General features: G+C 36.8%; 1 protein-coding gene across 11 annotated transcripts in view; it reads right to left on the reverse strand.

Moving 5' to 3' along the window:
* The window catches only part of LOC112971020 (conserved oligomeric Golgi complex subunit 5-like), a 159,152-nt gene that overhangs the window by 33,117 nt on the left and 111,628 nt on the right, over positions 1-14,407 (reverse strand). For all 11 annotated transcript variants that reach the window (XR_003255227.1, XR_003255229.1, XR_003255231.1 and 8 more), the window contains 3 exons: positions 2,194-2,359; positions 998-1,110; positions 836-913 (listed from right to left, as the gene is read on the reverse strand). Coding sequence is in view for 6 of the 11 variants with exons in the window: in XM_026076031.1 (XP_025931816.1) it covers positions 836-913; positions 998-1,110; positions 2,194-2,359 (357 nt within the window). In the remaining 5 variants the exon portion in view is untranslated. The remainder of the gene's footprint in view (positions 1-835; positions 914-997; positions 1,111-2,193; positions 2,360-14,407) is intronic.

Here is a 14,407-nt window from a genome sequence, read left to right on the forward strand (position 1 = left end):
CAACACAGAAAGAGAAGCTTAATATGTCTCATGGAAAAGTGATGTTCTATGCAACAACTTCTGGAGCTGGGTTTAGCTGACAGATAAACTTGTACCCTGTGTTTAACCTTCATTATTTGCTTCCACCGTTGAGAAGACCACATTTGCACATGAACAGTTTCCCCAATGTATTTCAAAAATTAAATCCATGCAAATTAAAAATCCAGCCATATACTTGGAAAAGGAGATGCCTGCATAAAAACATCTTTTGTTTTTGTTTCTTCTCATCTACTAAGGTAGATGAGATAGGTCCAGTAATACTGTTCCTAACACTGAAGGAAACCATTAATCAAATTATTCCAAATAAGAATAGAAAGCAGTACAAATGAATGGAAAAGAATAGGTATTCAGATCTGGGACATTATAGGAAAAGAAAAGCCATAATTATTTTTCATGGAAAAAATTGCCAAGAAGTAGAGAAACAGATGGCTGAAAGTGCTCGATATCACATGGAGACACATTCTCTTATGCAAACTAACACACTTTAGTAATTACTCAAATCACATAGTATTTTATGGAATGACATTAATAATCAGTAATAAAAACTGACAGCGGTGCCTTATCAGCTCCCTTTAAAAAATGCAGAAGAAATTATGAAAAGAATATGTTTATACCCTACAGATATAACCCACAGACCATAAACATACCTTTCAAAGTTAAGTCTGACTTTCACCACTTTCTCATTACTTTAATTACAAAATTTTTTGGAATTCTAAACTTGTAAACAAAAGTATTTCCTCATCGCATTTTCCTTAACAGAACTACCAAAACATATTCAGCTAAATTAATACTTTACCTTAACTATTTCCTCAATGAAACAGACATGTGAAACAGGATCTCTTTTCTTTGTCAATACTTTCTGCAAATGCTGCACCTGTAAGAGAGGAACAGTGACATTTCCTAGTATCTTATATGCAAAATTGCTTGACTAGACGAATGGGAATTAACTTCTGAGTACCTGTCCACAAGCAGCACAGATTTGATCCATGAGTTTCTCCATGTTTGTCCAGAGAGCTGCTCGAAAAGCTGCTGTGTTCCCAGGTGTTGGCATAGCAGCTCGACCAGGGCCACCTAAAAATGTATTTAAAAATACACAACACCACACTTCAGCTTTCAGGTGTGAGAATTAAAATACTATTAGAAATGTAGACCTCTATGCACACACTGACATAAGAAATTTTCTAAAAGAATCAGAACAGCCTAAAATAGCTTGGAAAAAAGGGTTTGTGATTGGCCTCAGTTGTCTCAACTAAGAAGTCAACTTAACTCTGAAGTCCAGTGAGGATACGTTAATGTTCATCCCTATTAGCTGCTTTACTGATTCACAGTCCCACAGAAACACCAAGACACCACTGTTGTAGGATGGAATAGCAACGTAAAATGGAAGAGACAGCAGCTGTGAAAAATACAGATATTAGCAGCTCAGCATTTGTATGCATATGTGAACTGCAAATATGTGATATTCCAACTGAAGGGTATGCAACTTTTAAACCATCACTTTCCTTGAGAGGGGCTGTGTTCCTTTATTATGCTAGTGATACTCTTTTCAGACCCCAAACTTGCTACAATGGTTACAAAGGTTTAAATACTTGTGCTGCCAAAGTTAAAATTTGCCTCCTGCTCAGCACTCTTTGGTATCTGAGCTATCATGTGGGAACTAAACATTTAATGATGCAATGTTACCTCGTGGTGCAAATACTGCTTTGAGAAGACTTCCACTCAACAAAAGCATTTTAACATAGTGTCAGATTTGTTCCATTGCTTAAAAATAATCTCTGCCCATGATCCTCCCACCAACAGAAAGAAGACAGAATTGGATTCATCTTTCTATGACAAACTCCTCAGAAAATGCTACAAAACTGTAGCATTAATGAGGATAATTTTCTGGGCAAGTGCAGAAAAGAGAGAGGGGGGGAAAAAAAAAAGGAAAAACTCTGAGCACAATAAAAATAGTCAGACCCAATTCTGTTTTTGTGTCAGGTGATTTCTGAGACTTGCCTATTCCCATCGTGTAGTGGTTAAAGAAAGCAGGGAAAAGTTCCTGTAACAGGCTTGGATGCGAGAGTTTCTTCTGTTTGACAATATACTGCAATTTTGCCCCCCCCCCCCAAAAAAAAAAGAAAAGATATCATTCCCTGTCAACAAGTATCATACCTCTTGTAACAGTTTGAGATGGCTGGGTTAATACTTTGATATCCAAAGCATTTTTTATGTTCTCCTCCAGGACTGTGCAGTATCCATCCACCACATTAGCAATGGTATCCTTTAATGTTCCAAGGTTATGGAAAACCTGAAGAGCAGTTCCCACTTGAGTAGGATTCTAGAGAGAAAAGATTGTCAAAAATGGTCGTCATCTACAGATTTGTTTATCCATAATGAGGCATCATTTTACTGGGCAAGTTCATCTTTAAGTTCAGTCTGCTGATTCATTTCATTTAACATTAAATAACTGGTATCCTTACTGGGTAACAGAGAACAGAAGGAAAAGGTGTGTGTGGGGGGGGTGATTTCCTTCATTGCTTAGCAATGAGTTCTTTCTGGGGTGCCATCCTCTGAATAAGAAGAGAGGAAAAAAAAAAAAAAGAAACTGGAAGCACTTCTGGCAATAGCTTTCCTGGGGTGGGTTACCAGTGATTGATCCAATAATTCCTAGGTTAGTTACAGCACAGCTATATCCAGCTATGGTGTAGGTAGTAATATTGTTTTAACATACAGTATCTGTTACAGTGCTGTCATTTAAGTGCCAAACAGCTGATTAAATGTGATGCTGGCTTAAAAAAAAAAATACTAACCACGGGCAAGCAGGGCAAGCCCCTACTACTGACTTTGCAGAATTTAAGTCTATATTTCTACATTTCCATTTCTAGTGCTGACAATAACTTCACTTTCTTTCTCACCACAGAATTAATAGTGCAAAACAACACAGTGATAACTTCCAAAGCCTGCAAAAAAATAGCTCACCTGGCTCTGTATTGTTCAGAGCTTTTCCAAAATACAAGAAAGTGAAAACTATCCAAAAACTTTCCAGGTCAATTGTTTAAGAGACCTTTGATTAAGAATAAATCTGATAATTCCACTGAGCAACACTAAACACTGGCACTGGAGCTATTCAGCAAAAGAAAAGCCTCAAATTATTGCCTTTAGAAACAACAAAGTACTGTCATCCAGACACTGAATACTGCTTTTATATTTAGCATTCACAGGCAATTAGTGGAGGGGATGATCAGTTGATCATACATACACTAGAAACACAGTCCTTTGTCATTTTTCTTACTGACTTCTACCAGCAGTAAAGAACACGGTCTGGCAGAAATTGCAGCACCCAGACCAGACAGAAGGATCTGAGACCACAGGTGCATCTCACCGGACACCCCACCATGAATTTCCTCTAGCACTGAGGCCTTACACCATTGCGCTCTTCCTGCTTGTGGCTGCAGCAGTAATGGCCACCAGCATTAAAAAGGTCTTCTGCAAGACCAGTGCAACTCTGCTTCATCTTCCCCGATCAGTTTTCTCCAGATGGACACAAGTGTGTCTCAAAGAAAGAGGGTATGCTCATCTGCCTCTCCACTCAGGGGAACTTGCACTTTACCACACCAGTAAAGCTGTGATGTGGCTGCTGTATCACTTTTTGGTATGTCCACCCAGTCCAACATGCTTTCTGATCCACCGATGAACAGTGCACCCACTTCAAACCTAACATTTCAGAGGTGACATCACTATAACTATGCATTCATGTCACACTTTCCAGGATTTCTGTATAACTATAAAGATTAGAACCACAGTTGAAGCACAAAAGCTAGATCCCTTCTCCTTTCCCAATTCCAATGAGGAATTTCCAGGTTTAGTGAAGAGAGATGGAATATCAGGCATGCATTTTGGTGTACAGACCTTATACTAGCTATACCAGTTTCTTTTTCCAAACAGTGTGGGTGTTAATGAGCATTCCCAGCATAGTATTATGGGTCTGGGACTTGTAGGTTTAGTTTTTTGACAGCTGGGTATGCTGTAATATTTCTAAGCATCCTGTGGGTGTGCTTGTGGAGGTAAGAAAATAAGCCAGAAAGACTGGAAGATTAACAACATGTCATAAAATGAAGAATAGTATAAAGCAAGAAGGGAATTTAGGGACAGAACGAACATGAGCAAGAACATATAAAAGGGAAGAGGACAAGGAATACGATGAAAAGAAACTGGAAGGAAAAAGAAGAATGAAACTGAAAGGAAGGGATGCAAAGACAGAAAAGACTCACCAGTTACCAGTCTCCTGTTGAAATTGTTCTAATTTTTATAGAATACTTGCACAATTATAAATCCTGATGGCAAGGCAGCAATATAAAATCAGTGCTTTACTGATAGTATCTCATGATAGTGAGAGCACTCAACCAGGTTCAAGTCTCACTCTAGTAAGTGTTCGTATATTAACTAACACAAAAACAGAACAGGGTCAAAAGGTGAACTGGGCACTATCCAGCCTTGAATAACCTGTGGCTGAACAGTTAGATACTCTCCTGACAAATAGGCTCTATGGGCACAAATCCTTTCAGGCAGAAAATGAATGTCAGGGTTCCCACATCATAGGTTACTAAACTAACTTTGCAGCTACTGGTCAAGAAAGAAATGAAAGTTTGCTCCTACTGTTCATGAGCTAGGTTTCAAAAGAGCTTTTTTCTGGCTACACTCGCTAAACAATTCATTCCAAAGTCAGGAAAAGTCAGTGAATAACTAAAGAACATTCTTAAGGAAATTTGCTATTCACTGAAAACCTTTTTCAAATCCATTAATAAAGTTACAATCAGAGTGGAACAAAGATTATGCAGAAGCTCTACTCCTTTATTGCTTTAAATGGTGGACATGGCCCCCGACAGAGGCCCACATATTCACCTCACATAACAGGAACCAGATATACATTAAAACCCTGACAATATATGATAAAATATCATGTTTGTGTCATATATAATTTTTTTCTCTCCTTAAAAACAGTCTGTGTTTTATTTACCTCAGACAGGCTATATAAAGCATGTTGTTGGTGTGTCACTAATCCTAAGAGAATCGCATTTTTTATGCACAGCTAGTTTCTAGGTTTAGACATATTAAAAAAAAATGGAGCATCTCTTGGGAACAATTGCATTATGTGGAAACAAAATGTTGGAAAGCAAGAAGAAAACAAACAATTGTACTAGCAGGCTTGCATACACATCTCAAAATTATACTGTTCAGCATTAATACATAGTGAACAAAAGTTTGAAAATGAGTACTGCAGATTTTATTTAGAATAATTTGCCCCTAACATTTTTCTTCCTTTTGAGAAAACTTAAAGCTAACTTCCTACATTTGGACACATGTCTGGGATTCACAAGATTGCTACAATCTTTACCAAAAACATGCAGTGAAGGCATTCAAAGTAAAAAACTGTCTACAGAAGTGACTTCATGCCCTACACTGAAAAACGGAATTACAGTGTAATCTCAGAGAATAATATTCAGAATAGCCATTCAACAAGAACAATGGGGAAAATAATATAATTATTTTTGAGAAGGAACTTTACGACCTTATTAACAAGATTTCATAATCAAGTTGTCTGCCACCACATGTAACTACACTCAGTAATTTTTAAGTGTTCTCCTTAGAAGCTCTTTCCATAAGATCCTATGTTCCTTTTTGTTTTAAATGCCTTATTTTGTGAACGAAGGCTCAGAGGTATTATTGCACCAAACATAAATCAGGCTCTTTTTACTATGCTACAGTATATGAGTAGTTAGAACAACAGCCAGACATAATGCCTCTTCTAACAAGAAAGTGTTCTATCAGAAAATAATTTTTTACACAATAGATTAGCATCTTAAAAATATTTATACATATGCTGCAAACTTTAAGTTATAGTAATCCAGAGAGTAGGGTACAAAGGAAAAGAGTACAGCATTTAGTACTATGCTAGCAGTATAGTACAATATAATGTGTATAAACACAAGCATACACCAACAAAATAAACCATAAACCCACAAACTGTAGGCCTGCAATACTACCTACCTGAAGGTCAACTACAATGATCTTCACATGGTAAATATTACAAAATAATGAAACACGGCACTAAGGAGAGATGGAGTTAAGTCCAGAAATAATACCCTTCTACATTCAAACTGCAGCTCCATCTGGCATGTCAGTATATGCTACGTCACAGATATACTGAAATTAAATTCAGCGGATTTAAGAACTTAGGAAGACTTCATGAATCATCAGTTCAACACATGAAAAAAAAAATTGCTTAAAAGCAAGTTCTACCATGAAAGCAACCAGCATAGATTTTCAAAAATATCAGCTTTTCAGTGTCCACTAGAGATTACATGAAATAGCTTGATTATCAGAAGGCTGATATTAGCCACCACCTGAAAACAGGTATCTATGAATGTTTCAATTTATGTTTTACCAAAGCATAAAGATACTCATTCACCAGTGACTGTGAAGAAACAGTACCTTTTTACCAAAAGCATTTGCTCATTTTCTGTATCACTCAAAGCTGCTCATTTTAGTAGCATCATTTTTGATTCATTTTATCCTATCCCATTTGGTTCTCTAGAGTCAACAGAGATGAAGGAAAAACAAAAAGTGACCTAGAATCACCATGCAGCCATAAGTATGAATTTTTTTTTCAGAATTATATCATGTGGTTGTTTTCAACAGTAGGGGACTAGACTCAATAACCCAGAAGATCTTGTCCAGTCCAGGATTACAGTTACAGTCATTCTGCAGAGTAGAACCTCATTTGGTCACTTGTTTCCCAAAGAGATAATAACCCTGTAAAGACTAGATAAGAAAAATGTCCTTTTAGACTTACACTCACAATCAATTAATACATCCCAAACTTCTAATTTGTAAATATCTTCTAGGATGGAAACAAGCTATTCTCTTCTGTCAGCTGCCAACACAGCAATTGCCTATTTTAGAACTTCCAACACTGTAGTCTTTTATTCTATGATTGCCGCTACTGTTATCAGAACAATCTTCTAAAAGCGTGGCTAATTAAAGATCAATATTATTTCTCACTATTAGAAACACAGCTTATATGAGCAAGCCTGTTCCTCACAGAAGAGCGTGGTGATGACAGTGAGCTAATTTTGGGACAGGAAGACTCCTAGCATGATGCAGAACTGAAAATTAGCAGCCTGGATGACAGGCAGAACTAATTGGTTCAGGTGCTACAAACGCAGCTTCCAATCCCACGCTGTACCTTCCCAGGGCCTGGGATACGCTGCGTGGCCCTTTCTTCTCCAGCCGGTGCTGCCCAGGGAACTCCACATCATGTTTCATCACGCAGTGCAAATCTGTCCACATGACCCCATGCTGCAGGGTTTTTTCCTTTGTGGGACTATAACCTTTCTTCTCAATCAAGACGTGTTAATTTCCCAAAATATTTATGATGACGTGTGATGATTAAAACAACTACTTTCATGAAAAAGTAGTATTAGAAAGCTAATTAATTCCTGACTGTCTTACAGTTACACTTAGCAAGTGCCAGCACCACATAATCAGAACATCTCTCTAAGGAAACATTCTGGATGACAGTTTGGAAACGCCACATCCAGGGAAGTCAAACTTGGACTAGTCCCTCGCTTAGAAACCATGTTACATAGCTACTAATGTACACAAGAATATTTTTGCTTTGCTTATCAAAATCAGAACAGTAACTCTGACTGAAAATCTTTATTATTTTGCAGAGAACAGATGACTTCAGGAATGACTGTGACAGAAACACAACAGAAAGTTTTCATTATATATGTGTATGTACACACACACACACGTATAAAACTAAACAGCTGTGATTTCAAAGTGCTACCACATCCTCCTTTTGTGGCAAAACAGTCACCCCTTCCCATACACACACACACAAAAAGCATAACACTATACAAGAAGAAGAACTTACCTGGCCACTTAGCCACAGACCCATAATTACTAATAAATCCATGTAGTCCCTGTATCATTTCAACAGAGTCCTTTGACTATGTGGCAAGCAAGAACTGCCATGTATAATATTTTACAGAAAGAGGCAATATTCCATAGCACTCAAGAAAATAATTGGCATTAACATACAATAAGCCTGGAACAGGACACAAAATGAAAGAACCAAACTTGGAAGCTAACGTATCTTCCGTAACTGCGAATAAACAGGGGTTTTGCACTTCCTTTAAGAACAAGTGCTCACAAAAACAGTTTCCAGAATGACACTTCTGAGCATCTTTTAAGGGCATTTAATATTAAATAATTTCATTTGCTAATAAATTTATTATATGGGGAACTATTTCAATTACTTTTCTGCATTTATTTCACACAGCTAATTTTGTTTGTATGAGGTAGCATTTGTAATTTCCAACACAATATGCCTTTACACAATCAGCTTAGCAATCCAAAAAAGCCCCCTTAACAGCTTTTATAATGGTTTTAAATACAAAAAATATTTTGTAAAGACATGCACATATATTCAGTTAACAGATGTTCAACTTTCTTTGTGAGGCTGAAAATCCCCTGTCAAATCTTACAACATTTACTCTTTCTCAGTTCTCACCACCATTACAACACACTACCTTCTCCAAGTCATTTTTCCATACAAAATGTTACTATCCTACAAGTACTACTACCTCAGGTCAAAGTGAGTGAGGAATGGTGTGCAAGCACTTGTGGCTACCAATGACAAGTAGTTCTTAGTCATCTGTCCTTTAAGGACAAAGCTACTGCTGACTTGGGAGATGGCAGAAAGACAGACAAACCAAAACCAAGTTATACTTTCAAAGCTTTGAGAAAAAAATCCCATAAAAAAGAGAAATACAGAAAAAAATGAAATTCTATCCCAATGTTTGGCATCACTTTCAGGGAGTTTGGTAGAGATATCTCAGCACTTATGGATAAACAAAACTGAATTGCAGAGTAGTTTAAGAATTGTTCCCTTGACCATCAGCTGCAAATTAAGCAACTACTTCATTTTTCGTGTGTTTTTTTTTTCCCAAGAGGTTTTTAAATGCATCTTCATTCCTAAGCTGGAACATACTCCCTGAGATATTATACAAAATCTGGTTCGTTAGAAAGACTGTGGAAATGGCAACCCTTTGGAAATAAAGTAGGTGCTTTTGCTGCATGTAAAGATCTCATAAAGTAGAATTCATCTGATAAAAACAGGTGTGTACAGGTAGACATCTACATCTAAGCCAGTTATTCCAAACTCGCTTTACAGTCTACGGAGAGATGGTCAATCTAATCAGTACACAGTGGAATGGGATACTTATTATCCTAAAGTAGGTATCTGTATCTGGTCAGACAAACTTTACACTAAGTTTCATTGACTGTAAGAGAAGCCTGAGCAACTTCTTTAGATTTAGAAACCTGTAAACAACACCTGCATCTTGAAAATGCTAGCATGATGTAAACTTTACAAAACATGAGAATGAGAAGTCCAGTTTGCACAGGAAAAGAGGTTTCTATTGTTTGGTTTTTTAATCAGTATGAAATTTGAGGATGAAATCTGAAGCACAAAAATTTGAGTATATTGAGTAAGCAAAATAAAATTTTCTTTTGCTGGAGAAAACTTGCCATCAAGGATAAAATGTCTTTGGAGTACTCAGATACAAAACGTACAATTCAAAATTAATGCAGATGTGCTGAAGGCAATTAAGTTCAAAATTTAAAAAAAAGGTTTTAATAGACATTTTTTAAATTCACTTAATTCCAAAGGGATCCTGGTAGGCTTCAGACTGGTCACAAGTATATCCATGGTACTAGCATACACATGGAAATTACTTAAGGGGATGATGAGAAGTCATTCCAGAAAAAGTTGCAATTCAATTTAAAGAGCCCAAATAGGTAAACAGTAAAGGAAACTCAACCACCTCAGTCATAATCACAGCAAAACAACCTACAGAAAAAATTAATCATTTCCTAAATATTGTTGGAATTCTTGCTTTGCAGTATCACTGTTTTTTTAATTGCAGAAAAAATTAACAAAAATCTAAAAGTAGAAATTAAATGCCAGTGAAATTCAGCTGCAGTCTAAAAACAGTATTTTGTTTCCAAGAGTTCAGACCTGAAAAAAATTAATTGGTATATCACAATTCCTAAAAAAAACCTACTTAGGGAAGCACATCTCTAAGATCATTATCGCCCCATCTGTTTTCTACTCTCTGTTCTTCTTTAAAATCTGAGCAATACATGAAAAGGTCAAATTGATAATGTAAAGCAGAAGAATACAGTCTCTTTTCTAATGATGATCTCGTTCTTCCTGTTTTGACCTTTGCAGAGTTGGGAGGAAGTGAGAGGTTAAGATGTTACATTTTTCTATAAAAGGTAATACTGACATGATATGTTGATTAGACTCTAGAGAAGCACACTTTAAGCCTTAAGATGCAAGAATCCCAAAGCTGAACATTTAAATAAGGTTAGGCTATAATACCTAAGACCAGGCTTGTACACAGCTTCTTTTGGTAAATGGACTTTCACTTTCAAGACAAACACAATAAACCTCATCATGTTCTCATACTGGGTCAGACTTTTGTTTCTTAGAATAACAAGAAGTAAATAACAAGAAGCACTGTACTACAAAGGTTGAAGGGAAAAAAAATCCCCAAAAGCAACAGCAGTAATAAAATACTAGAAAGCAAAGAAACAAGATTTTCCAGCTCAGCTAAATAGCTTGCCAAAACACTTATTCTCTATAATAGTGTAATCAAAGCAACAGATGGCTAAGAGCTAATGGAACAGAAAGGCATCAGGAACTGTTGTAAAGAATTATCTCATGAAACATCAAGCAATATTCCAAAGTTTACCAAGCCTTAGGCTATCATCATGACAGCAATTTCAAAGAAAGAATCTGGCACCTCTGAGGACAGATCAGCTAGACCAACTAGCACATAAAAATTCCAAATTTTATCTTGCAGTGTTATATTTGAGTTTAGAAAGAGTATAAATTCAGAGGAGAAATCATAAAGCATGATAAAAACTAACAGGCAATAAGGAAATGGGGGCATCTGAGGCAAATCAGACTCCCGCAAGTGCTTCTCTCACCTCCAGCACAACTTGAAGCCCGCTTCAGTAATGAATCTGTTGGCCAGTTGATTTGGATACGAGGCTTCTCTATTAAAAACACAGCTATCCCTTCCTGACGAAGGCCAGGGGGTAGAGGGCGAGGTTGTAGCACCTCTCGTGTCCTTCTGTGACCTGGACTTACACCTGCTGACTGAAGTCCCATTACTGAACCCAGAAGGATGAGGACAGAAAATCTCATCAGTAATTCTTATCTTTGGAGAGCAGCTTGTGACCAGATATTTTCCCCCACCTCAGAATATCATTACTTATGTGCTCACTCTTTGTCAATTGGTTGAATAAAGCTATTAGAAAGAAAAAGAAATATTAGTTTTAACTGTTAAGACTGAATTAAAAGTAAAGATTGGGAAATAGCTACTGGAGAGCTATAATTTGATTTTTTTCTCTGTTTACAGAAATATTCAGTTTCAGACAAAACATCCTTTAAACGGTATGTTCTGAATGATCTGATCTACCAAAAGCTGCCTGGGTTTTCTTGTTCCCTTGCTAGTCTTTGCAATGAGATAGCAATTACCTATGTAAGTGACAATATCCAAAGGAGCTGATTTCTGGAATATCTGTTACAGATTGTCAACAGCTCTGAAGTGCCCTCAAGTATTTAAAAGGAATGAACTTTAAAAAGTGATTTTCTTTTCAATTATTTTCAGTTATTATTTTCATATTTAACGACAGACCTCTGTTGATGCCAGATTCGCTAATGGATGACATTTTAAAACAATTTTTCTCTTCTTAATACAATGCTCAAATTCCTTGATATCATCCACCTACAGGAAACTTCAGGTCTGCAGACAAACTGTTGAAGAATCATAGCATCACACACCACCAAGGTCGTCAGGGACCTCTGGAGATTGTCTAGTTCAACCCCCTGCTAAAAAAAAAAAAGAAAGAAAGAAAAAAGAAAGCCAGGGTCAACCAGACCAGGCTGCTCAGGGCCTCGTAAGGCAGAGAAAGGTCGGTTCAAATGAGCCAGAAGACATGATTCTCCAATCCCATTTTCCCTTACTAGCCTTCCTTATGGTTGAAGGAAAATGTAAGATGGGACTCTTACTGTCATTTTCTTTGAGTCTTGCTGAGGCGGCTTGCAAGAGAGTGAGCAAGCGTGTGCATACACACCTAACACCACAGTTTTACCCCAACAGTAATATCAGTCTTCCAAGCCCTCTTGTAAATTTGGCCACTGGGAGAAGCAGGACAAGACTGACCTCCTTCTGTTATAGACACTACATTTAGAGAAATGCGTTTTATATTTCTTCAGTCTCTGTAAAAATAAATGAGTGAAGCTGCATAACATAAAACTTTACTATAAAGAGAAAAATCTGAAATCATCTAAATAAAAAGAAATACCATGCCTAGCTTTACCCACAGCTAGCACACACATTCTGGATCTAGTTCTGCTACTGAAAAGGGTCAATCCCCACCCCTCACTTCAGTTATTTGCCAGTAATGAATTTAGTAATCTTCACGTAAATAGGAACTTGTTGGGGATGATACAGTATGAAACAAGGGAGATAAAGGAGCAGAATGATAAACAGCTAAGTGTGTAATTTCTTCCAGGCAAAAGACATTATTCATTACCTAGGAACTGCAATATCTTGATGCAGGATTTCTACTTTCTGATGCAACATAGCATTCAGTTTTTTATATGCTTCCAGATAAGTCAAAGCTTTAAATCTTCTGTTATCATAAGAACACTTCTAAAAGTGCAATTATGCAGAATTTCCTGTGCCACTGAATAGCAGATCAAGAGCATGACGAAACATCTATTTTTCAGAAGAGATTAAGACAAAAGATCTGATTTTTAACCTGAGAAAAAGGCAAAATGAATTACATTATCTTTAATTTACTTGAGTATCATGGCTTGCTGATCAGATTTTTCACTCTGCTCTATGCAGATGTGGCTTATTAATGCTTTATATGTTTTCTTGGATCACCTAATTGCATTATTTCAGAACCTGTTAACAATCAACAGTCAACAGTACAAACCACAAATAAAATTAGAGCCTGGGAAAGGCATTTAACAGTAACATACTATCTTATCTGGAGAAAAAGAACCTCAGCGTAGCCTTAATTTTGAAAAGAGACAGATGCACAAAAGTACCAATTAAAAAGACTGGGATGGATTATACAGAGATCAAGCCAAAGCCAGGGTCTATCTCTGCTCAGTTATATCCATGGAATCCTAGCAGAATTTCACGCTTGCTGTTTACCTATGTGTATTTAAAATAAATCAGAAAATGGTTTTATTAAATTGGCATAAACCATTTGAGTGGACAACCAGTTTGGAAGAATACCTTATTTCAGTTTTGACTAAACTCATTCTACAAAGACTAGACTCATGTAATTAAAGCACTGCAACGTCTGTGATTTTAAAAAGCCTCTATGGTTCTCCTTCCAATCTTATGTCAACTATTTTTAATGAAATCTAATCTTAGCCTGCCTTTCTTGATCATTTCTCTTTCTTGATCTGTAGCAAGGGCAAACACCACTTCCTTATTTCACAGCTCTACCTTACCCATTTCCCATCTCATCTTCCAGCTCTGCTGTAGCCTTGTTCTTGTAGCAGTTCATTCTACTCGTATCTTCCTCTGTGCAGCTACCTTCAACTATTAAACTTAGTTTCCAGTTTCCATATTGACACACACTATATTCAATCTCCTCCATCATCTCCCTACACAGCATATTTTATTTACAAAGCCTTTCACAACTGAGTTCTTTACAGTAGTGGCCCATGCTTTTCTGCATTTAAATGAATGAATCAATTATCATATTTGCATCAATTATCTTAAAAGCATTAGAAGCAGATACCTTGTCCTTTTACATACTAGCTAGTCTTAGCACAGTTTCAGTTTTGCAATGTGGTCAGAGCTGGCCAAGACATAATGGTTGACATGTTTCCAGTCCAGAGAAACCACCTAAACAGATGGACAACCAGAACACAGTAGCAGACTATGCAGCAGCCTCTAATTTAAAATCATTTCTGTCTGCAAAGAAAGCTGAACTCAATGTTATTAAACATTCTTGTGTTTTCATGACGGATATTCTGTGAGGAATAATTTTTTAGTGATCACGAATGACATTTACTAATTGGTATGAAACCAAACTAAGTGCTTCACATTTCAAAATAACTAGTCTCAGTGGGAAGATCTAACACACAAGGTAGCTTCTTACAGCTTTCTAAGGAGTTCTGCTTTTTTTTTTTTCCTAACACATACACTGCAGAGCTACTAATTCCTTGGAATTTATTTAATATTTACAATTTTTGGACCCAGTAAATCTAGTTGTA

The sequence above is a fragment of the Apteryx rowi genome, unplaced genomic scaffold (assembly GCF_003343035.1).
Source record: "Apteryx rowi isolate R43461 unplaced genomic scaffold, aptRow1 scaffold_423, whole genome shotgun sequence".
Classification (NCBI taxonomy): domain Eukaryota; kingdom Metazoa; phylum Chordata; class Aves; order Apterygiformes; family Apterygidae; genus Apteryx; species Apteryx rowi.